The 25,724-nt window shown below is 40.6% G+C and overlaps 1 protein-coding gene across 2 annotated transcripts; it reads right to left on the bottom strand.

Moving 5' to 3' along the window:
- Positions 1-5,493: 5,493 nt before the first annotated feature.
- Positions 5,494-25,724, bottom strand: LOC127562431 (zinc finger protein 260-like). 2 transcript variants are annotated; one of them, XM_051998144.1, is made up of 5 exons: positions 19,341-25,724; positions 17,729-17,781; positions 14,854-14,980; positions 12,310-12,405; positions 5,494-9,580 (listed from the first exon to the last, which is right to left on the bottom strand). In XM_051998144.1, exons 2-5 carry the CDS (start codon positions 17,759-17,761, stop codon positions 7,659-7,661), a joined length of 2,178 nt encoding a protein of 725 aa, XP_051854104.1. In that variant the 5' UTR covers positions 17,762-17,781; positions 19,341-25,724; the 3' UTR covers positions 5,494-7,658. The 2 variants fall into 2 exon arrangements, with proteins under 2 accessions (XP_051854104.1, XP_051854105.1); XM_051998145.1 differs by lacking the exon at positions 19,341-25,724 and having other exon boundaries at positions 17,729-18,080.

Raw genomic sequence — 25,724 nt, 5'->3', positions numbered from 1 at the left:
TCTCCTTTGATGCAGCAAACAGAAAACATGCAGCCATATAAATTGTATTTGTTCTTTTCATATGAGGATGGGGGCTAAACTGGAGGAAGCTATGATAAATGCTGTTCACATGTTGCCTTTTCCTAGTTTTGATTCTAGGTATATGGATGGATGGATAAAAGGATGGATGAATGGAAGGATACATGGATGGATGGATGGATAGATGGATGGATGGATGGATGGATGGATGAATAGCATTTCTCTTGCTCTGCCCTGGAAAGGGAAGAATTCTCCTGTTTCCATCCATGCTTAAGAGAGGAATGAGGTAGGAATACTACTCTGTTGTTGCTATTTGTGCAAAGAGGAAGGCTAGATGATGTAGAGGTAGCTAGAAAATCCACAAGGTGATGAGAAGTATGAAAAATAGACCACCCACCTGCTATTTCATCTTTTCAGTTATGATTCATCCCCTTTCATCACTTGTCCACTTGGCTTCAATTATCCTCAGCTTTGGAGGTCTCGTCTGTGTTAGGGAAAGGCTGAGATAAACCTGAAGATAAAGAGAGCAAAAAGAAACCAGTGGAGCCACAAATTTACATCTACTATTCTCCAGGAAGACATCCTTAGCTTCCTCCACTCATGTAGGGAAGGAAGAAAACTGAGGAAGGAGCAGCACCATCAGGATTAGTACTAGTTTTTTTCAGACTTTGTTTGGATCTAGAAAGTCTGGTAGGGGGCAACCCGCTGTCTACAGGGATCAGGAGGGAAGTTTGCAAGAGCAAGAGAGAAGGAGCTCACTCACTCACCCATCCTTTCCTTTCTTCTCCTGTGTCTGGAAGAATCTCAGTAATCAGACTGATGCATCCACTTTCTCTGGAGAACCTCAGGATAGGAAAAGAACAGGAGAAGTCCCAGACTCTGACTGCTTCCTCATAACCATAACCATAACCTCCTCAAAACCATAACCCAAGGATGGGAAAAGTTCCCAGGGTCTGCTTCCCTCAGCTTCACAAGGGCCAGAGAGTTAGGTGAAACTTTAAAAATAGCAACAAGGGCATATTGGATTTGGTCCCTGGGAAATGCTTACCTGAGTATCTTATAAATTGAGGTCCCCTTCCATGACAGGTTTTCTCATTGCTTCTCCCATAATTTTTTTTTTTTTACTCCTTAGCTGCTAGGTAGCTAGTGCATGTATACTAAATTTACAGAATTTCTTTATCTGTGATGTCTTTAAGCCTAACTTAGTCTTCCTGCTTCATTCTCCTTGCCTTATCTGAAATGATTTATAAGCCATTTTGGGCATTCCCTGAAGCACCGACAATCCAGGTATCAAAAGACCTGTGAGTGCTCTGAGTGGGATGCTTTGAGGGGTCTACCCTCTCCCTCCCTGACAACTCATGGATTTTGAAACGTGCTTTGCTTTTGATGGGAGGAATAAGCCAGCAAAGGCAGAAGCCAGTTGAGTATCATGCTGGAGCCCAACACACCCTTGCTCTGAAAATACATAGGCTTCAGACCTTTTCCTGAAGTCCCCACTGGTCTCTAAAGTCTTGGGATGTGTGGAGGAGCTTGTGGCTCTCTTCCTGTCCTATGGAGTTCCCTGTTCCATCACTTCTGAAATGTGTCAGAGATGTTGGGCTTCTCTGTCCCCTTTCACGAACCATGAGAGCTCCAAGAGCGCGCAAGATGGGGGAACTGGCCTGGGGAACTATTCTTCTTCAGGTGATCTAGTAGAAGAGTGTTGACATCAGTTTGGTGACTTTGGATAGAGATCCTCAGACGGCACAGCAGAGGGTCTCAGCCGTTTCGTCCAGTAAGAAGGCCAGAAATTCAGTTAGAAAAGAATTCTGAGAAGGCCCAAGTTCAGCTTAGAACCTTTGGTCTTCCCAGGCAAGTAAGCCCAAGGAGAAGAAAGTTTTTTCTGATGTCTCCTTGACTGTGGAGCTGAGCATGGAGCTTTGCGGAAGAGGAAGCTGCTGTTTGGGAAGATTGAAGAAGCTTTCACAGTGGGTGTCTCAGGTGGCTGGCTGGGGAAACTGAAGACCCTCCCTCTCTGTTGAGTTCACATAGCCAACCTCTGTTAGTGGGGGCTGAGGTGCAGGTTTCCCTTGACTAAGGAGGCCTTGAGCTGGGGGATGGGGAAGCAAAGAGTGATGGTTAGTTGGATGGCAGAAGAGGAGTTCATAATGTGGTTGGCTGAGATCTGGGGAAAGAGCTGCCATTTTAATTACATCCTTAATGGATAGATTGCCCATGGCATTAGTTAACCCTCCAAAAGCTAGGGTTGAATACCAGATAAACTGGGAAAAAACACCTGGCTGAAGGCACTGGAGGTCAGAGTGGACAACCAGCTGTAGAGAGCCATGATTGGCAGATAACAGGCTCTGCAGAGAAGAGAGGGGACAGTCAGAGAAGCACCAGCTTTATAGTATCCAGAGCCCAAGCTGATCTCCCTGCTCAGTCTGTTCTACTGTAACAGAACACATGTTCCTAAACATCCCTGGCTACACAAAATCACACAATAAAAGTCTCAAAGGGATGGAAAAATGGAGTCAGGAGCAAACACTCAATCTGTGTCAGTAACACATTTATTTTTATTTTTACTATTTATTTTGCTGAGGCAATTGGGGACACTTTTTTTTTTTAAAAGGAACCAAATGAAGATTATGGAAGCACAGTCACATGCTAAATGGTTCAGAAATACTCAAATATTGTAGTAAATATTGGCTGAATCCCAGACCACGACTGCTGCTCAGTTTGCTTCCAGTGTTGTCAGGATTTGGGTTCGCAAAATGGAGTTGTTCTGGGTGAGAAGTGATCTCAGGTCATGGTGGAAGGTGCGTGAGAGGAAGGGAGCTCTTTCTCCTGCCGCCATTAGGGCATCAGAGGAAGAACGTCTGTAGGCAGCAAAGGGCCAAGATACTCTGACCAACTCCGGTCCAGTGGACCTGTGTTTAGAGGGGGCCCGGACGGTGGGGGTGGGTTGAGATGGGGAGGCTCCCAGTCATAGAGGTGATTCTTATTCTGAAGACATTCTATTTCTGAGATCATCCAGAGAATTATTCTCTCATTGAATTGTGTGATTTATGATTTATTGAATCAGGCATTTCTTGTCCCTCAATTCCAACTGCTCCAAAAGATTCCATAATAAATGTGGTACTTCACCCTAACAAAGACCTGAAATTTTGGACATGGGATCAGAACCAGGGTAACAGCTCAGGGGTTCTGAGGAACTAGTGTCTTCCATCTTCTCTGGCTGCTCTTCAAGATAGAAGCATATATAAGGTAACACAACAGGTGAGTTCTATTCCAATCATTCTCTAATTGGAACAAATTCCCATCTTTAGAATGCATGTTATAGCTAGAAAGCAGTCTAGCAGAAATGAGGTTAGACCAATATCTTACACCATCTACCAATAAAAAGTTAAAATGGGTACAGAACCTAGACATAAAGAGGACTATAAATAAATCAGAGGACCATAGAACATATTACTCATCAGATAGAAGAATTCACTAGTAAGAGATAGAGAACATGAGATATAAAATGGAGAATTTTGGTTATGTTAAAAAAATTTTGTATAGCTAAAAACCAGGGCAGCCAAGAATAGAAGGAAAGCCAAAAACTGGGAGGGGGGGTGGAATTGATAGTTTCTTCAATAAAGGTCTCATATCTCAAATATATAGAAGCCATATTTGAACTCAGAACTTCCTGACTCCACAGTTGTATCCATTGTCCTATCCAGCTGCCCATAGCCAAAACCCACAGGAAAAATACATTTCTGCTGAATGGGGAAGTCCACTATCCAAAACAAACAAAAAAATCCCTTATTAAGCTGCCAATCAAAAGATCCCTGAGTGTTTACTCAGCTCTCATACATGTAACAGTTACCATACAAACAAATAAAGTTGGGAAAGGAAAAGACTGAAAAGGAGGGAAGGAGGGAGAAAGGGAAAAAGGAATGGAGGGAAGAAGTGTGTCAAACTTGGAATGCCAGTCAGATGCTATGCAAATTTACAATTATGATAGACACTTTTATAGGTCCTGAAAATTTTCAAATATTCAGACATATTTACCCTTTCAAAGAAATCCCCTTGAGGAAAGGGCAAAGTATAATGCAAAGGAACATACTCCTAATGGCAAAATTTCAGGGATCTTTAAACACAATATTGTGTTTGGTGGAGGGGATAGTGGGATGGCATAAATTAGAACCATATGTAGCTGTCATAAACTTTTGCAGGCAGAAAAACCTTCTTCTTCTTCTTTGAAAGTAGATATTAAAATAGATTAAGCTGAGAACACTTTGAGGAGAATTCTATGCCCCCAAATTCCAGTGATTTCTTATCTGATCATAGATGATCACTGAAAGAGATGGCATCCATTTCCATTTTACAGATAGGGAAATTGAGATTGAGTGACCAACTCAGGAAGTCATTTATAAGAAATACATGACAAAAATAATTCTAAGGCAGTTCTTTCTTCCCTAACTCTAGAAAGGGGAGGACAGATTAAGAACAGAGCATTGGAGAAGTCTGGTTGGTGTAAAAGCAGTGAAGAAGAGAGTAGACAAAAAAGGGATGAAGGTTTGTACATTAGTGATCACTTTCAGAATTCCTGGTGAAGATGGAGTATGAGGGGGTGCGAGTGGTCATCACTCAACAGTTAGGCCACAAGAAGTAGCACTGGTGGGAGGAATGATCACTTGGGGGAGGCAGATCATTACTGCATGACCCCCTCCATCAAGGTCCAACTTTGTAGCAGATGGTATTAAGAATTAGGAGGTCCAATATTTAACAAGTATAGGACTGCTTGCCATCTGGGGAAGGGGATAGAGGGAGGGAGGGGAAAAATCGGAACAGAAGTGAGTGCAAGGGATAACGTTGTAAAAAATTACCCAGGTATGGGTTCAGTCAATAAAAAGTTATAATTATGAAAAAAAAAATCAGGAAGTGCAATACCCAACAGGCAGGGTTATAGTCTATGGAGAATAGGAATCTGTAAGGTCCAGATTTCCCTTCCCAAGGGAATTTGGAGCCTCCCTTAACCAAGGGGCACCTCAACTGAAGAAGCTTAGGGGTATTGAAGAAAGGCCAGGCCCTCTATTAGGATTATAAAAGTCCTTCCATCATCATATAAATTACATAAAGAAGGACACAAACTGGGGTGGCCATCAGATGGTTCAATGGATCCTCACAATGATGCCTCAAAACTCCCATGGGACTTGGAGAAATCAATGGAAGCAGAAGCTATAGAGTGCGATGGTATATATTAATGTGCTTTTGGTTAAAGTTTTGATGTTCTGCTCAGTACAGGGCTAGCTGCCAGAATCTAGGTGCAGGGTAGTGCTGTTGGATATGGATCTAAACAAGCAAGGCCATGTACCAGTCACTGTCCTTGCTAAGATTGTTACCTCCCTGTTATGGCTTTCACAGAGGGCTGTGTGATCAGTTTGAATAAGTTCTACACACACACACACACACACACACACACACACACATTATTTTCTGGACACGATGTCCTTGTAATAGTTTTATTACCTTGGTATGGCTTTTACCAACCATAATCTCATATTCCATTTCTGAAAGCCACCCATGCATACTTTATGAATATCTTCCACAGGTTCCCTGGAGTGGCTCTAAATGGGTTTTTTTGAGCCTTTTTGGGTACAATCAGGGGGGATGGTACCATTTATAAATGGAAACTGCAAAAGCAATAGAAACCCTGGAAGGAAAACAATACAACTGATAAGATGATTACCACAACTGTCACAATTTTCTTCCATCTTAGACTTAGGGAGGTGAAGGAAGAATCATTTGCTTTCTTTAAATCTCTCCCTTCCCCGCTCCCCCCCCCCCCCCATCTTTTTGCGTCAATGGAAGATTGGTCATTTTGTAGACAAGACAAATTGGAAAGGCAAAGTTCTAAGAAAGTCCTGACAATCCCTCTTTGTAGATAGAGGTGATAGTCCTGTTATACCTTGCCTGACTTGATCAGACCAGTTTATAACAGTCAACAAGCATGTGTTAAGCACCTATTATATTCCAGGTACTGAACTGAGCTTCTGACCCAGGGACACCAAAAAATGGTAAAAGACATTCCCTGCTCATAAGGAGCTCACAGTCTAATGGAAGTGACAACACAGAAATAAACATGACAGAGAACATACATGTTTCTACCTATCTGTGATGAAGGGGAGGTAATCAACAAGGGGTACTGATAAATCTGAATACATCCAGAGAAAGCCTATGAATATGATGGAGATTTTGCCAAATGAGGACTAGCTGAAAAAACTGAGGCTGCTTAACCTGAAGAAAAGAAAACTTGGGCAACACGAAATATTCTTTAAATACCTGAAAAGCTTTCATGTCTAGGAAGAATCACTCTTGTTCTGCTTGGCCCTAGAGGGATTCCCTAGGACCAAAGAGTATATAAGAGGCAGCTGGACATGATGACAAGTTTCTTAATAACAGGCTCCCTATCAGGTATATGCAGATATGAGTTTGGACTAGAGGGCCCTTGAAGCCCCTTCCAGTGACTAGACAAGAGGTGGCTTGCATCGTCATTAGCATCCAAATGAATTTGGTTAGAAACCTTTCTTCCTAGCAGTGTTTGTTCTTCCTGGCAAAGGAAGACCTTCTCAGACTTTGCTTGAAAGAACAGAGATTTCCCCTAGTGCCTTTTGAATTGCTCCCTTAGATCCAACATGTTGATCTCTGAATGAGAAACCATTACTCTGATGAGGGGCTGTCACAATTACCTAAGGCTTTCACTGATTTGTAGAGTGAGTGTGGCAAGGACAACAGAAACCTCTTATATGGAATTTAGTTCCTCCTTTAGATTTCCTTTCTAGGCTGGCAGAGCAGGAGGAACCATGGGAAGCTTTTTAGATTTCAAGACCTCTTGTCTGCTCAGTAGTGGCTAGTTTTTATTTTTTTACATGATAGTTTTTTGTTCTGTCTCAAGTTCATCAGAATTCCTCAACTCTAGGATTGTTGGGTCACAAAATCCAGGAGGCAGAAACTATTTCAAGTTAATGAGAAACTTCTTGATTGCCACATGCAGTGATATGTTGCATGTTGATGGCCTGCAGAAGACTACAATATTCCCTGAAATTTCCTCCATTTTTATACCTTTGATCAAAGAAATCATTTTTCTCCCCTTTATTCAATATAGTTTGCCAGTTGACCCAATAATGACAAAATGTCTTTTCCTTATTCTGAAGACATTCTATTTCTGAGATCATCCAGAGAATTATTCTCTCATTGAATTGTGTGATTTATGAGCGTATTGTCTCCTCCAGGAAGCTTATTATTTTTCTCATCTGACTAGTCTGTTATAGTCAGACACAACTTAACCTTCACCAGTGACCTCCATATGCTAGAGAAAAGCATGGTCTCACTGAGCACATTCCTAAAGTCTCCTTTCATTATAAATCCTTGAGTTCAGAGTGAATTTTCTGTTAAAACAGTTTTATGCTTCATTTCTATGCCTTCCTCATATATGATTTCTATATCATCCACAAATCTGACAGTAAACAAGCACTGACTTTAGGCTAAAGGTTTTACTACATTGATTACAATCATCAAGTTTCCCTTCAGTGTGGATTCTCTGATATTGAAAAAGATTGGATTTTTGTGGAAAAGTCTTTCTCCAATAGTTACATTCATAAGGATTTTCCTAATTATGAAGTCTCTGATGTGCAATAAGATAGCTCTTTACTCATAGACTTTTCACATTGATTACACTGATGTACAATAAGATGAGTGCTTTGTGTAAAAGCCTTTCCACATTGTTTACATTCATAAAGATTGTCTCCACTGTGGATTCTCTGGTGCGCAATAAGATAACTCTTCAGTCTAAAAGACTTTTCACATTGATTACATTCATGAGAATTCTCTCCAATGTGGATTCTCTGATGTTTAGTAAGATGAGCCCTCTGTGTAAAAGCCTTTCCACATTGTTGACATTCATAAGGCCTCTCTCCAGTGTGGATTCTCTGATGTTTAATAAAATCAGTCCTCCATGTAAAAGCCTTGCCACACTGATTACATTCATAAGGCTTCTCTCCAGTGTGGATTTTCTGATGTTGAAAAAAGCCAGTCCTCCATGTAAAAGCCTTGCCACACTGATTACATTTATAAGGCCTCTCTCCAGTATGGATTCTCTGATGTTGGAAAAAAACAGTCTTTCGTGTAAAAGCCTTTCCACATTGTTTACATTCATAAAGATTTTCTCCAGTGTGTATTCTCTGGTGTGCAATAAGATATCGTTTCACTCTAAAAGACATTTCACATTGATTACATTCATGAGCATTCTCTCCAGTGTGGATTCTCTGATGTTTAATAAGATGAGCCCTCTGTGTAAAAGCTTTTCCACACTGTTGACATTCATAAGGTTTCTCTCCACTGTGGATTCTCTGATGTTCAATAAGAAATCTTTTTTCTCTAAAAGCCTTTTCACATTGGTTACATTCATAAGGTTTTTCTCCAGTGTGGGTTCTCTGATGTTCAGTAAGAAATCTCTTTTCTCTAAAAGCCTTTCCACATTGATTACATTCATAAGGTTTCTCTCCAGTGTGAATTCTTTGATGTTTAGTAAGCTTATTCTTCCATGTAAAAGCTTTTCCACATTGATTACATTCATAAGGTTTCTCTCCAGTGTGAATTCGCTGATGTTTAATAAGATGAATCCTCTGTGTAAAAGCCCTTCCACATCGATTACATTCATAATTTTCTCCAGTGTGGATTTTCTGATGTGAACTTGAGTTCTGTGAAAAAGCATTTCCACATTGTTTAAATTCATGAGGTTTTTGGCTATTGTGGATTTTCTGATGTGCAGTAAGATAGCTACTCACTCTAAAAGATTTTTCACATTGTTTACATTCATGAGAATTCTCTCCAGTGTGGATTTTCTGATGTACTATAACATGAGCACTCTGTGTAAAAAGCTTTCCACATAGTTTACATTCATAAGGTTTCTCTCCAGTGTGGGTTCTCTGATGGTGAATAAAACCAGTCTTCCATGTAAAAGCCTTTCCACACTGAATACATTCATAAGGCTTCTCTCCAGTGTGGATTCTCTGATGTCGGAAAAAACCACTCTTCCATGTAAAAGTCTTTCCACATTGTTTACATTCATAAGGATTCTCTCCAGTGTGAACTTTCTGATGTGCAAGAAGATAACGCTTAACTCTAAAAGCCTTTCCACATTGATTACATTTATAAGGTTTCTCTCCAGTATGCATTCTCTGATGTGCATTAAAACCATCCCTCCGTGTAAAAGTCTTTCCACATTGATTACATTCATAATGTTTCTTTCCAGTGTGGACTCTCTGATGCGTATTACAATAGTTCTTCACTTGATTATATTCATGAGAATTCTCTGTTGTGTGGATTCTCTGATGTATAAGAAGAGCACTCTGTATAAAAGCCTTTCCACATTGGTTACAATCATATTTCTGTCCAGTGTGGATTCTCTCATATGTAGCACAGATTTCTCTCCAAGTGAAAACACAGGGACCATCATTCATGAATGTTTGCTTGTGAATTTCATCCACAGAAGGGCTGAATTCTGCAATATTTTTCATTTGGAGTCTGATCTCTCCTAAAAAAGAAAAAAAACCAAAATAAAACAAATACAGTTAACACCCATACACACACATACACACTTTTATGTCTTCTCTCCATAATAGGCAGAACAAACTCAGTTACTTCCTATTTCCCCAAAGAGAAAAATCTTAAATGGACAGAACCAATTGTTTTAAAATCCCATTAACTCAGTTTCCAAAGATGATTTAATTTACAAATAGTTCCCCACACAATTAAGTGGATTTTCCCAATAAACCTGTGATAGAGGAAGGGCCATCAACCTCATCATGTGCCACACTTAGGCTGTGAGCTCAGAATGGCAGTGTGACTTGATACAAATCCCTCCCACTTGAGAGTAGTGTGAATAGGCAAACTCTGTGAATAGGCATGTTCTGTCCACAGTACTTGACAAATTATCTCAACTCACAATCTTTCCCTTTCATTGTAATTTCAATCCATTTTTTTTTTTATTGATACAATACCATTTGGTGCATATATGCTAAATATTCCAATTATCACGTGTATATTACCTGTAACGAATTTTCCTGATGATCACTTTCAATCCTATTTTTTTATGTTGCAATATTTAATTGCAATACTTAATACAAAATACTAACAAAGTTTTGCATTTACCTGAGGTATGGGATTTTTTTTACACCTTGACCCATTAATTTTTTTAAGATAACCATTACTTCTTTTTCAAAATTATTTTCAAATGCCTTTGTTCATAAAATAAAATGAAAATCTTTCTAACAAATCAATTTTTAAGAATGGGCAAAATTTTCCATGTTTGAAAATGTGTTTCATACAAGACTTTGAGTTTATCTTCCTGTGGTGAAGAAGGGAAGAGCATGTTTCACTTTTGGTCCCCCTACACCCTTTCCCCTTTAGAGGGAATTCACAATTCCCTTGGAGGGCTAAAACAACGTTCCCAGGGATTTGACCCCAAAATTTGTCAGTGGCTACTTGTATGATCAATAACTGTACCATTTGATTCCAGGTATTTAATTTTTGGGATAATAAGTATGTGCATGTTTCTGTAACAGCTTTCTGAAGTGATTCCAAACTATCATGATCAGGAATACACTATTTTGGGGAACTGTGCAGTGATCCCATCAAACTGACTAAGGGCAACATAGTCTTTCAGATTCTCCACTTGATAACAGATTGTTGGCAAAATTCCAGAAGATTAGACATTCATCTGCAAATGTTCACAGTCACACAAGACCCTTAGTGGCTGTGTCACACTGTACAAGGATTGTTCTCTCCTTCCTGGGTTATCTAGTAATCACACCTCATCCAACCTGTCATCACCAGAACAAGACATTACCTGGGTCTGCATTCTCTTTCTTTTTTTTTTTTTTTCTGGGACAATTGGGGTTAAGTGACTTGCCCAGGGTCACACAGCCAGGAAGTGTTAAGTGTCTGAGACTAGATTTGAACTCAGGCCCTCCTGACTTCAGGACTGATGCTCTATCCACTGCACCACCTAGCTGCCCCTGGGTCTGCATTCTCACAGCAGGAATGGCAGGCCCCTTGTGAAAACCCTGGTCACTAGAAATATTCCAGCTGAGGCCATCATGAAATTATCACGGAAGGCCACAATCTTTCTATTGATTTCAAAGTGTCATTCACTGAAATGCTGGGCTTGTTTTCTAATCTGAATTTATCCTCTATTTATATTACTCTTTTTCTATCTGGCAGCTTGTCTAAGAAACTGGTTGGCAACATGAATTAGTCATTCAGTAGTGTTTCAGTGAAAGTGTAACCAGTTTACTAGTGTTAAATATAAAGTTATGTCTGAAGAAATTCTGTCCTTTCAAATGTTGTTTTACATAAAAACATTATGTTGAAAAAGTAAAGCAGTATTTGCAATGGACCTGCAAGTACATTTGTTATTTTATGCCGTACTTGTTTGAGCCAATAGAAACTAAATCTTTTTAATAGTAATTAGCAATTCATTAGAACTCAGTAGAGAATTAAAAAATAAATGGATTTCCATCCCTCAGCAGGAAATTATCCAGTTCTGATAATTTTAAATAGGATTATTATTAATATAATTATTATAGTAACTCTTAGGATTCTTATTAGAATAAATTGACAATATTTATACAGTATATGTATGTATACATATAGAGAGTCTATAAATGCTGACTATGACTTTTATATGATTTTGACTATTTCCTTCCCAATTCTGCTTTCCTTCTTAGACTATTACTATTTTCACTAATTAGTGATTTGATGCAGCACTAAATTTAGTACCATTTTATCCAGTCCACAGTGGGTTTCTATATAGCTGTGGGCGGGTGGTCTGTCCCACCAGTTTGTGCCCTCCAAGAGAACAAGAAATGTTTCATATCTCTATGTTCCTGGTGCTCATCTGAAGGCCTGGCTTGTAGCAGGCAATTAAAATGTTTGTTGACTTGAAGTTCTAAGAATTTATCTTGGATAACCTAATCCCTTTTGGCACTTTGAAGAGAATTCCATGTCCCCAAATCCCAAACAAAAATTTCAAATGGGATCACTGCAAGGGAGCTAAAAGGCCATGGAATCCAAACTTCTCATTTTATAGATGAGGAAACTGAGATTGAATGACTAGCCCAGGAAGCCACTGTTAAAAAAAAAAAAAAAAGTTGGAAAAGAATTCTAAGGTAGGTCTTTCTACCCCAACTCTAGCACTCGCCTTATGACAAGACCAAGAAAGCTCTTCTTATTTCTCTCATATCCCTGCTTTCCCTCACTCACCTGAAGGGCAGCTCCTTAGGCCTTTTGGGTCCAGCATCCATTGTGCTTCCCTTTCCTCAAAATAAGAAATCACATCTTCTCTGGGAACTGGAAAGCCTGAGCCGGGAAATCAGACAGAGATAAAGGAGAGAGGCTCATAATTCAGTTCTTTTTACAAAAAAAAGTGAGGAGCTAGAACTGCTCCATTTTGAGATTCACCCCATTATATTCAAATTCATAGGAGCTTATGGTCATTCATTAGAGCTTGTAAAGCAAATAACCCCTCAAAAATATGCCACATTATCTGCTGTACAATTTGTTGTAAGAAAGAGCCAAAACCTCTGCCACAATCCCCAACTCCCATCCTTTTATGTTCCATTCTGGAAGAACTTTCTAACTCCACAACTGGTTAAAAAGTGTTATTGGGCCAGAGCATCGCCAGCCTGATCAAAAAGGATCTTGGTCTCAACCCATGTTTTCCATAAAAGGATGGACCCTTTCATAGTCTCCATTATCTAGATGTGATAGAGAGTTGGTAGTGCAGTGGAGAGAGACCTGGACATAGAGTTAGGAGTGCCTGTGTTTAAATTGAGCCTCAGACAATCACTAGCTGTGTGCCCCTTCTTAACTAAACATCAGTTTGCCTCAGTTTCCTCAATTCTCAAAATAATATCATCTCATTTGGAAGGTTATTGTGAGGACAAAGTGACATATTTATTTTAAATTTATGGAATAAAACATTTCTATAATGCAGTACAATAAAAAAGATGAGTACACATGAAACTGTAAATCTATAAAGCACAACTTACTATTCCTTTCAAATAGACCACAAAACTATCAAGTAAATTTTCTCCCCTCACTTTGAGTGCACCCATCCTAGAGATGGCTATTTACATAGAAATAGGCATATTGTCCTGTACATATTAATATTTATCAGTTCTTTCTTTGGATGCAGATAGTGTCTTTCTTCATTTGTCCTGTACAGTGAATTTGGGTATTTATATTAATCAAAAATAACTTATTTGCTCAAAGTCATTTTTAAAACAATGTTGCTGTTTATATATGTAAAAAAAGCACATGACACAGCACTCAGCAAATAGGTGAACACAAATGCTTATTCTCTTCCATTCCTTCCCCATCACCTGTGCTGAAATCTAGGGGCAAAAAAGAGGAAAATTAAGGGCAAACTTCTTATACTAAGGACAATTGGTGCTTTGAAATACAAATTTTTTTTTAATTTTTATTTAATAATTACTTTATATGCCAGGGTAATTTTTTTTTTTTTTTACAACATTATCCTTTGCACTCGTTTCTGTTCCAATTTTTTTCCCCTCCCTCCTTCCACCCCCTCCCCTAGATGGCAAGCAGTCCTTTATATGTTGGATATTTGTAGTATATCCATAGATACAATATATGTTTGCAGAACCGACCAGTTCTCTTGTTGCATAGGGAGAATTGGATTCAGAAGGTATAAATAACCCGGGAAGAAAAACAAAAATGCAGATAGTTCACATTCGTTTCCCAGTGTTCTTTCTTTGGGTGTAGCTGCCTTTGTCCATCATTTATCAATTGAAACTCAGTTAGGTCTCTTTGTCAAAGAAATCCACTTCCATCAAAATATGTCCTCATACAATATCGTTGTCGAAGTGTATAATGATCTCCTGGTTCTGCTCATTTCACTTAGCATCAGTTCATGTAAGTCTCGCCAGTCCTCTCTGTATTCATCCTGCTGGTCATTTCTTACAGAACAATAATATTCCATAACATTCATATACCACAATTTACCCAGCCATTCTCCAATTGATGGGCATCCATTCATTTTCCAGTTTCTAGCCACTACAAACAGGGCTGCTACAAACATTTTGGCACATACAGGTCCCTTTCCCTTCTTTAGTATTTCTTTGGGATATAAGCCCAATAGAAACACTGCTGGATCAAAGGGTATGCACAATTTGATAATTTTTTGGGCATAATTCCAGATTGCTCTCCAGAATGGTTGGATTCGTTCACAACTCCACCAACAATGCATTAGTGTCCCAGTTTTCCCGCATCCCCTCCAACATTCATCATTATTTTTTCCTGTCATCTTAGCCAATCTGACAGGTGTGTAGTGGTATCTCAGAGTTGTCTTAATTTGCATTTCTCTGATCAATAGTGATTTGGAACACTCTTTCATGTGAGTGGTAATAGTTTCAATCTCATCCTCTGTGAAATACAAATTGATGTTCATTAAACATAAGAATTTTTCACATCTAGGCCCAGCTTTCAGAGCTTTGGCAGACAAAATTCATTTTCAGGTAGAGAATCAATTAAATAATCCCTGAGATCAGTTGCACTTGAGATGATTTGATCTTTTGCTTGAAACTACCTAGAATTGGTAAGAGAAAGACACTCTCAGGTTGCAAAGACATTTTACAGGAACATCAGCCTACAAGAGGACCCTACTTTTTGGACACAAGAGACTAACCTGTTCTGGTGACTGATCACCCCTCCAATGCCTGTATATCAGGTACTGAAAGTATGTTCTTTGGTTGCAGATTCAGTTACCAGAGAAAACGCCCTTACCTAAGGAGAGCAGGTTCCAGACATTCTCCAACATGACCTCCTTGTACAACTCCTTCTGAGGATAGTTCAAGAGGCCCCATTCTTCCTGGGTGAAGTCCACAGCAACATCCTTGAATGTCACTATCTCCTAAATCACCAAAATCATATGTTGTAAGACTGAAAGATACTTCAGAATTAAAGAGTTCACAGACCCTCACCAATTTATAGGAGGAAACTGAAACGCAGAGAATGATTTTGCCCAAAGTTCATCCTTTTTATGAGTATCAGTCACCTCTTAGACACCATAGTTATTAAGAGTCTTATTGAAATTTGAGAAAAGCATTTCATATTATTTGAAATAAAGTCCTATCAAAATGACTATAGGAAATTATCTAAGAATCATTCATTCTGATCATGGGATTTGTACCAGAGATGCAAGAACAGTTCAATGTTAGGACAATAATGAACATAACTAATCACATTCTAAACCAAAACATCCAAGACCATATAGTCATTTCAACAGAATAAAGAAAGTGCATTGGATAAAGTGTACCATTCTTTTATGGCAAAAATTCAATTAGTAGTATAGGCCTAATGGGACCACTTTCAAGATCATAAAAACATCTATCTAAAACCAAAAGTATCACACGAAATGGGATTTCATTAGAAGTTTTTCCAATAAATTCAGGAGGGAAGCAAGGATGATTATTTTCCTTAGTCTTGTAGAAATGATGGCAATTGCAAAAAGACAAGAGAAAGGAATGAGAGGAATAAAAACAGGCAAAAAAGAGCATCAAAATATACCTGTATGCTGATGTTAGGATGAGTTACTTTGAAAAACCCAGGAAATCAGCAGAGATATCCAATGTGACAATTATTAGCTTAAGCAAAGGTGCAGGCTGGAAAATGAAACCTCCAAAGTTAAGAGCATATCTAAATAGTAAATACAAACTACAAGAAAGAATAATTGCATTCCAAAAAAGTAAAATGTGAATACAATAACTGGGGATCAACTTCACAGAGCACACCAAAGTGTTAAATAGATTCAGTTACAAAACAATCAAAGAAATGAAGGACAATCTAAAAGCTGGAAGATTATTCGGTGCTCAGGGCTAAGTTGTGAAAATATAATAAAAATAACACTTCCCCAAATAATGTAAATTTTTAATACTATACTACTATTGTAAGTGAAATCTGGCAAAAAGGCTGATGTTGGGGAAGACTGTCTCAGTTTTGTCAACTAATATAAAATAAGGAAAGTGAGGAGAATGCTTCTGGGGGTGGCTCAGCCAAGATAGCATGCAGAAAGGGGAAGTAATGAAGTCCTCTCCGCAAACTCTAACAGTTTGTGTAGACCAAATGGAAGCCACAAGGCAATGGCAAATACTAAAACAAATTCATGAGACTTTAAAAAAAGGGAAGAAAAAGCAAAAAACAAGTCACATAGAAAAGAAAACAAGGCAAAACTTAAGTATCGCCAGACTAAAAAAGCAGCCTAGACACAGAACTTCAAGAAATCTTTAAACTCCCCACAATTCTTATAAAGAGAGGATAAAACAGAAATAAAGCACAGTAGCTTTGATGGGACAGACCAGGAATTTTGCCTCAGAAATGTGCTTCCAGATGTTCTTATTGTAACCTTCTACAGTGAAGAGAGTTCCTTTCCCAGATGAAGTCCATAGAGCCACTATCTTAGAGGTCATAAAAGACCACATCACTGATCCCTCTCCTGTTCCAGGAGCCTTGGAAAAGTGCCAGAATGTCCCAATATGGGCAACCTCCCTTGGTCTCACACCCTGCTAGCTTCTCCCAGGAGGAGCCCGAATGCTTTTATGTGAATAGAGCTCCTGATGGCCAAGAGAAAATCTCTCTCAATGCTTTATCTACCTAGAACCACACATCACTTCCTGAAAAAGGTCTCTGTAATGAAGACTCCCAAGAACTTCATAGCCAAAATAAAATGCAGAGCTTCCAGCTCTGTGAGAGGAATACTGCAAGTAGCCAAAAAGACATCCCAGTCCAGTTCAAGCACCAAGGACCCCTACTAGGATGCCACACAATTTGGCAGCAACCATCACTGAAGAGCAGAGAGCTTGGAATGGGACAATGCCAGAAGGCAAAGAACACAGTCTCACAGCCAACAGTAATTTATGAAGCAAAACTGAGTATAATGCTTTAAGGGGAAAAGCATTTCTGATGAAAGGACCATAAGTGGAGGAAACTTTCAAGTGAAGACAAACTAACTGTGTGTCCCCTCTGATTCCTACTGGGACTCACAGAGGGAATCAAAGGAGAAGAAAGGTGGGAGTGGTTCTGTTATGATCTTAAGGTGAGACTGGAATAGGAAAAGGAACATATTAAGGTGGGTGAATATAAAGTAGGGCTAGGAAACATTATCTCATTATTGAAGAGGGTCTAGAAATAGACATTTCTACAAACAAAAAGGGAATGGGGGTGAGTACCTCTGATACCTGAACCTCAGTCATCTACTCAGAGGAAGGAAGACTACACACAATGCAGAGCTGGTTGGAGAAATGCATTTTACTCACCAGGGAAAAGGCGGGAAAGAAGAGAAGGGAAAGGGGAGTTAGAGAGTAGAGAGATTAAGGGAGGGATTAATCCTAAACAAAACAAACTCAAAGAATGTACAAGAATATATAGAGTTCTTTTTTGAGCTGGCAAAGGGAATCTGAGGAATTACTCACAAATGGGGAATGGGCAAATAAGTAACACAACAAAAGTTGGAATAAGAATGGTATTTATGCAAAAATGGAGTCAGATATCCGACACATTTTCCTACCTCTGTTATTTCTGCTTGGGAAAAGAAAAGGTAACAAAACTAAAGTTTGTGAAAGTTTGATCAAGGGAGAGAAATCTTCGAATAGACTGCACTCACCTGAGGAGGGGGTCTGAGGCTCCCAGGGCCCATTCCTTCTGGCTCCAGGCTCCCTGTGGAGGTAGCAAAGTAACCAAGGTGACTCCATTGACTCAGGTTCTTTCTTCTGGTCCCTGCAGCTCCCACCCTTTATAATCCCACAGATGTAGTAACAGCCAAAATTAGCTATCAGAGGTCACACCTAATCGTGGACAATTCAGTGGCTTTCTAATAACCATCAAAAAGGTCAGGAGCCCACAGGACAGTCCCTCCCTTTTCCTCTGCATCTTCCCTACCCCATTGTCTTAGTCCTATGCTGACTGACTGCCTTTGTTCTTATATTCTGAGTGACTGGTATTAGGAGCCCTCACAATAAAACCATTCTAATTTCTAATGTTGGCATCTGCATTTGACCTAATACTTGCTTGGGCCAGGCCTTTAACTTCTGAAGACTGAGCTGAAGAGGGACACGGATTCCAGAGGGGCAGAGGGCTTTCTCCTCTTTCCCTGGGTAGGAAGCTGGACTCCTGGGATTTACAGAGGGTGAGGTTCCCCAGGAGTTACAAAGCCCTTGCCCTGTTCTCAGGGGAGAGATTCTAACCCACAGAGTTGGGAGGGTCAGTCCAGGAAATGAAGATGCTCTGGAGAGGCAAACTATTCCCCTCCCTTTTTTACTATGCTTCTCCCAGCTCCAGTCCCCATCCTCCTACAGGGGGGGTTTGGACTACAAAGGGTTTGGAATCTCAGATGGGAGGAGACCAGCCAGATCCTCTATGGCTCCTGAGTCAGAACTCTCTCCCTAACTGGTCCTCTGCCCTCCCTGTTTGCCCTGTCCCCACACTGCTTCACGTAGAAGGGAGGAAAGCTATGATAGACTGAGGATAGGGAGGGCTCTGAAATAGAAACCCCAGGGAATGACTTGGGGAGACAAAAATCCAGCCTGGGATTCAACTCAGGGCTCTGAAATAAGGAGGGGAAGTAGGAGGTCTGGAGGGGGCAGGGGTAGGTTCTGAGAGGCAAGACTGGCCACTATAGGTTAAGGCAGGGAGGTCAGGGGCATTGGAGTGAGAGAAGTGCTCCAGGTAAACAGCTGACCCGAGAAAGCAGGAAGCCTGTGTCCTGAGGTCTAACTAGGAGTTGCTCTCTGGTAGAGCTTACCAAGCTTAGGGACTTGGAGTCCCTATAGGGAAAGTGGAGACAGGGAGCCTTATGCTTAGGACCTGAAATGGTACTAGCCCAAGAGCCAGGGGGAACAGGAAAAGAGCTTTGGTAACTGTCCAAGGTGGGAGTCTGGGGATAGGAAGGCAGGATCCTTCAAGGCAACTGGGGCTGGAGGCACGACAGCTGAATCACTAACCAAGAGGAGGGAACAGGGAAGACTGAATTCAGGACTCCTGGATTTCTATGGGAAAAGTCTGAAATCTGGGAAAGTGTGATCCAGTGGTAACTGGGGAGGGAGAGCCAGGAGGAGTGGGTAGTGTTTGGGAGTCTAGAAAAAGTTTTGGGGTGGGAGCTCATCCAGTGGGCAGACAGGGAGGACACGAACCATGGAGTCGGCCGAAGGGAACGAGACCTAATGGAAAGGGCGGCCGGCAGAAGTCAGGAAACGTGCGGGGCTACGTCTGAGACCTACCTGAGCACGCACAGTTCTGGCTTCCAGAAGACGGAGAGATCTCAAGCCTCAGGGAAGGCGGAGCGATCTCAGCTCAAAGAAGGTAGAGAGATCTCAGCTACAGAGAAGACAGATCTCAGCCATTGGGAAGACGGGGCGATCTCAGTTCAGAGAAGACAGAAGATCTCAGCTACAAAGAAGGCGGAGCGATCTTAGCTCTAAGAAGGTAGAGAGAACTCAGATATATGGAAGACAGCGAGATCCCAGCTACAGAGAAGGCAGAGGGATCTTAGCTCAGAGAAGGCGGTGGGATCTCAGCTACAGGGAAGGCAGAGGGATCTCAGCTACAGGGAAGGCAGAGGGATCTCAGCTCAGAGAAGGCGGAGGGATTTCAGCTCAGAGAAGGCAGAGGGATCTCAGCTACAGGGAAGGCAGAGGGATCTCAGCTCAGAGAAGGCGGAGGGATTTCAGCTCAGAGAAGGCAGAGGGATCTCAGCTATAGGGAAGGCAGAGGGATCTCAGTTCAGAGAAGGTAGAGAGATCTCAGCTATAGGGAAGACAGAGATCTCTCAATTCAGAGAAAGCAAAGCGATCCGAGCTCAGAGAAGGCAGAGCAATCTCAGCTATAGGGAAGGTAGAGAGATCTCAGCTCCAGGGAAGGTAGAGGAATCTCAGCTCCAGGGAAGGCAGAAGGATCTCAGCTCAGAGAAGGAAAAGGGATCTCAGCTCAGAGAAGGCAAAGGGATCTCAGCTCAGAGAAGGCAAAGGGATCTCAGCTCAGAGAAGGCAGAGCGATTTCAGTTCCAGGGAAGGCAGAGCGATCTCAGCTCCAGGGAAGGCAGAGGGATCTCAGCTCCAGGGAAGGCAGAGGGATCTCAGCTCCAGGGAAGGCAGAGCGATCTCAGCTCCAGGGAAGGCAGAGGGATCTCAGCTCAGAGAGGGCAGAGGGATCTCAGCTCAGAGAAGACAAAGCGATCGCAGCTGTAGGGAAGACAGAGCGATTTCAGCTACAGGGGAAGGCAGAACGATCTCGGCTCCAAGGCTTCCAGCTTCCGGTCTCGGCTCAGAGACTTCCTGCTTCCGGACCGCTGGGAGGGGGTGGATGTCTCCCTGTCTAACCGCTGAAGCCCCTAGGTTGCTTGAGCCCTTTCCTTCAGTCACCCAGGCAGGGACTTAAGAACTGTCACAGCTTCTTCTCCCTAAAGTCTGCCCCCTCCACACAATGGTCTCTTCCGACCTAAACTCCGCCCATTCCTCTAAACTCCGCCCCGTGCTCGCGCTCCACCTGGGCCACCCCCCACCGGGCTGGTCATCGCTCCTCCCCCAGCGCCTCCAGCCCCTCCTTTCCTGCAAGACTCAGCCCTTTCTCCTTCCGAGCAGAAAGAGCATCCTGATAAAACTGCGGCGCCAGAGTAACGGAAAGTGGGGAATCCTGTTCTCTGAGGAACTGGCTCTCGGAAAATTGCGGTGCCGTCTCCTGTTCGGAGCTTCGACCCTCTACAAGCAGGCCAGACCTAAAGGCCAAATGCTCTCAACATTGGGCATCAGCGCCGCGTGATAAGGAACTCTAACAGAGATTGAAGGAGATTGGATCAGAATTGTAGGGGATTTGGGGCTGTAAGACTAGGACCTCCACCTGTCTCTCATCTGTGACTCCGCGAGGCCGGAGCAGACAGTGGCCACAGCCCAGTAAGCCCTTGTGGGGGACAGGCTAAATCAGGTTCAGGGTAAGCCAAGGATCTCAAACTCGTTGGTGAGTTAGGAGACGTCTCCCCCAAGAAGTGAAGACTTACTCCGGTGGGATGGGTGGATGAGGACAATCTGCTCCAGGGGCCATAAATGCGCTGCAGCCGGTGCTGTGGAGTGCTTAGAACTTGGTTAGCTATCAAAGATGTCAAGGTCATCCACTGCACCTGGATCCATGGCCAGGTGTCTTAACTGTGTCCTGCCACTGCACTGTGACAACTCTGCACAACCCTGGCCCACTGAAATCCAGCTTGTGCCTGGGTCAGAAGACATCATCCAGACCATGTGACCATTTCTCAAAATCCTGTGGCAGCAGATAAGTGATGCAGTAGATGCAGATGTAATCGGAGCCGGAAACACCACTCTAAACACAGGCAGCAAAGGTAAGCAGCCGTGGGATTCAGCTCCCTAAGTATATAGTGTTGCCTTTTTTTCATGTTTTTTTTTAATTTTTAAAGCTTTGTTAAGCATTGTTTAAAGCTTAAAGTTTTTAAAACATATGCACAGATAGTTTTCAACATTCACCTTTGCAAAACCTTGTGTTCCAGAATTTTTCTCCTACCTTTTGCCCACTCCTTCTCTTAGAAAGCAAGTAATCCAATATATATTAAACATGTGCAATTCTTCTGTACATATTTCCACAATTATCATGCTGCACAAGAAAAGTCAGACTAAAAGAGAAAAGAGAAAAGAAAAAAAAGCAAACACCAACAATAACAAAAAAAAAAATGAAAATTCTATGTTGTGATCCACATTTAGTCCTTATAGCCCTCTCTCTGGATGTGGATGGCATTTTCTATCACAAATCTATTGGAATTGCCTTGAATCACCACATTGTTGAAAAGAGCCAAGTCCATCACAGTTGATGTATGATTACAAATTGATCTTGTTGCTAATACAGTAAAACTTCATGGATGCATCATCACAGCAAACATTAGCACTGAATAGACTTTCTGATTGTAGAGGGAAGAGACAGGCAGCATGGGACAGTGACAAAGACAATATGGGGGCAGAGTACTGTTCAGATCGTAAACTAATCCTCTCCAAGTTCTATTTTGCCTTCAAAAAAAAAAAAGGAGCTGCCCTAAAGCAAGATGAGTATCAGAAGACTTAATATCTTCATAACTTCCAATGTTACTCAAAAGCACTTATGTGAGTAAGAACAGTTTGTTGCTGACTTGGAGGGAAAGTTGAGCCAACACATGGATGGCAACAGTTGAGCCAAAAAGGAGTGGGCAGCTTTCCAAGATTTGGTGTACAGCACTGCATTTACTCATCTGGGTCAGCACAATTGCAAACATGAAGACTTTTTTAATGAAGATGATGGGAAATTCAGAAACTGCTAAATGAGGAAAAAAATCAAACTCCAAGATCATGATGAAGATCTGAGGTATACTTTATTGGAGGGGATCATGGACCCTTTAATAAAAATTAAACTCCAAGTAGGACAGTTCATCCATCTCTAAGAAGGCATTTCACTCCATCAAAATTAAGGCACAAGCAAAACTTAGAGAGATGCAGGATTCTTGGTTCAGTATGAAGGCAGATGTGATTCAGTTTTATCCCGATAATAATAATCCACGATTATCAACTATTGAAGACATGGCCCCTCTTAGTGGCTCAGTGATCCAAGGAAATCTCAATAAATTTTGGATAGAAAATGCCATCTGCATCCAGAGAGAGAATTATGGAGATTGAATATAAATCAACACATGCTATGTTTCCTTCCCCCTCCCTCTTTTTCTTCTCTCTCTTTTTTCTCTTGTGTTTTTTTCCTTTTGTTCTGATTTTTTCTCTCCCAACGTGATTTATAAAGAAATGTGTATTTTTAAAAAGGCAGTAATACTCCAAAGTATCTTTATGATACTCAGAAGGCTATTTATGGACCAAAGATATATGGTATACCAATTGAGCCACCTTGATTATTGATGAGAACAGAATTCTGGGGAGATGGCCTGAAAATTTTCTAGAATTCTCAACAACCATCACCAATTAGAGGAACAAGTTTTTACTGAACACCTTTTATACCTATAGGATGTAGGGATCTCAGAATGAGAATCTAGGTAAAACAGAAAGAGAAGAACCATGAAGAGGAAAAAATTCCTTATTGGAAAAGGGAAGAAAATGGATGAAATTAAAGAAAAAAGTAATGAACAGTTCTAGATGAAGGGAAAGAGAGAAAGGCAGATCTATATGAGTAAGTGAAAGGAAAAAATGAGGGAAGTATGAGATGAAAAGTGAGATAAGCAAACTTTTGGAGAAATTAGAGTTAAAAGACATGACATTTTAAAAATGGGACAACAAAGTAATATGGATATTTGTTTGCAACACGTGGAGTTTGTATAAAAGGTAATCACTAGGGCACAAAAATACTGCAAATAAATGTAAATGTAAAAAGGCAGAAATAAGCAATATATCCTTTTGTTTCCTAGTAAAATAAGAATGGAAATTGGTTGACTACAACCAAATGCAGACTTAGCAATGACATACTAAAGGACATCTGAGTTAAAGAAAAAGATACCAGAAATGATAACTTCATAAAATCAAATAATAATGATGAAATAACATGCCAAACTTTGTGGGATTCAGCTAAAGCAGTCCTCAGGGAGACAATATATCCTTGCAATCATACATTCAGAATATAGAAAAAGACAAAATAAATAAATCATGTACTTTATAAATGTGTACTTTAAAAAATTAAGAAAAGAAATATAGCTAAAATAAGCACAAAAGAAAACATATAAATAGATAAATTGGAAATGAAAAATGGCAAATCAAACCCAAAATGAGTTCTTTGAAAATAACTAATAAAGTTGATAAAATGCTTAGCTAATTTAATTAAGTGGAAGCAGAAAACCAAATCTATAAAACAAAAGAAAGGCAAAAAATTATAGTAAGGATTGAAGGAATAAAAAAAAATTAATCATAATATTATTAACAATTATATGTTAAGGAAAGTAAGAACACACAATAAATAAATGAAAGAATAACTCTCAAAACAGGAAATGCTCTATTAGAAGACCAGATAAAATTCTTAAATAGTTTAATCTCAAAAAAGGAAACCAATTTAGATATATGTGAATAAAAAGAAGAAAAAAAATCTCTCTAATTTCCAATAGATTTATGAGAATTTTATCAAATTTGGAAAGAACTGTTAGTATCCATACTTCACAAATGATTACTGAAAATAGGAAAAATATTCTACCAAGAGAGATATAGACCTCATCCCTAAACCAGGGAAAGTCATTTGGGTGACTACTCTATTCCAATCAGTATTAGTCAACTTGATTAGTCAACTACAAGTGCAGCCAGGTATTAAAGTCCAAATCCTTTATTATCTCTTTCTAAGTCCTATCTCCTATAAATGGCTTACCATTGGAAGGATTGGTAGACATAGGTGCGGATCGTACAGTTATTAGAGGTGCCAGTTGGCCCAGTCACTGGCCAAAGATTAAAGCAGATACCTATAGTTTTCTGGAGGCCTTCCTCTCTTCTTAGTTCCATGACCTTGAGCTCCTGCCTCCTTCTCTGCCCTCTGAATCTCTCTAAATATCCAAAGGTTTGTGCTTCAGCCACCACAAAGGTGGACAATGGAATGAATCTGTCTCAGCCTCCGAGACCTTCTAGTGCGCTTGTCCTTCCTGACCCTGAGAGCTTCTAGCTTATATGCCCCACATATATAGTATACACCAATCATTATATCACTAGGAAACCATTATTTGTTGTAGAATTAAATCAATACTAAACTAGATTTAACCACTGTCTCCTCAATTTCACTTAGTACCTTGTTTCAAGTTCTGGCCCATAATATCTCCTTGTAGGATTAAATCAATCATACCAAACGATGCTAAATTAGATAACTATTGTCTCTATCAATTCCACTGACTCAGTACGTTGTAAGAATCCTTTGTTTCAAGTTCAGAGTTCTGGTCCATAACAGTTCTCCAGGCTTTTGGGTAAACCTACTAATGATATCAGTAATTTCTTGTGGAGTAAAATCCTCAGTCACTTACTTAAAAGCCTGATTTTCCCCATATCCTTTACCTGCTCCCCCATACTTTTCTTTTTCTCCCACTGTGATTGGTGCTAAGCCATTGTTCAGATGTTTTTGCTCATGGTATTTTCATGCCTCATTGTGTAAACTGCCCTCACCCTCAGTCTCATCCCAGAAGTCCCAGTCCCACTTGTCAGGATCCCATTCCACTCTTGCAGTACCGATAGAAGTATGCCCTTACTTTTTATTATACTTCCCTTCCCTTCCCTTATGTTTATGCTGCGTGCTCTAACAGCTGCCTTCTCTGCCACACTCTGATAATTACATACTTGACCCCTCTCCCACCTCTCCCCCCCATGAAATTCTGACATTGTAGCATAGACAGTTTACTTTGTAACTCAGCCAGTTCCTTCTACAAAATTACCTTTTCCTCAAGAGCTTGATCTCTTTGGTCACACAATTTACAATATGCAGTTAGCAGCCCCCACCCCTATCTACACACCCATATCATCTCTTTTCCTTTTTCTACTGGGCTATTCTGCCAGCAAGTAGTCACCTGCAATGGTTCTGCAGTTTTTAACAGATTACCCTGTCTTTACTGGGTCCTGTCCCATTTGCCCACTCCTTCACCACTGAGGAGGAAGGCAAATGCTCCCACCCTGAAA

The sequence above is a fragment of the Antechinus flavipes genome, chromosome 4, assembly GCF_016432865.1.
Source record: "Antechinus flavipes isolate AdamAnt ecotype Samford, QLD, Australia chromosome 4, AdamAnt_v2, whole genome shotgun sequence".
Lineage (NCBI taxonomy): Eukaryota > Metazoa > Chordata > Mammalia > Dasyuromorphia > Dasyuridae > Antechinus > Antechinus flavipes.
Note: the sequence above shows the minus strand (reverse complement) of the source record. Positions and strands in the feature narration are given on the sequence as shown.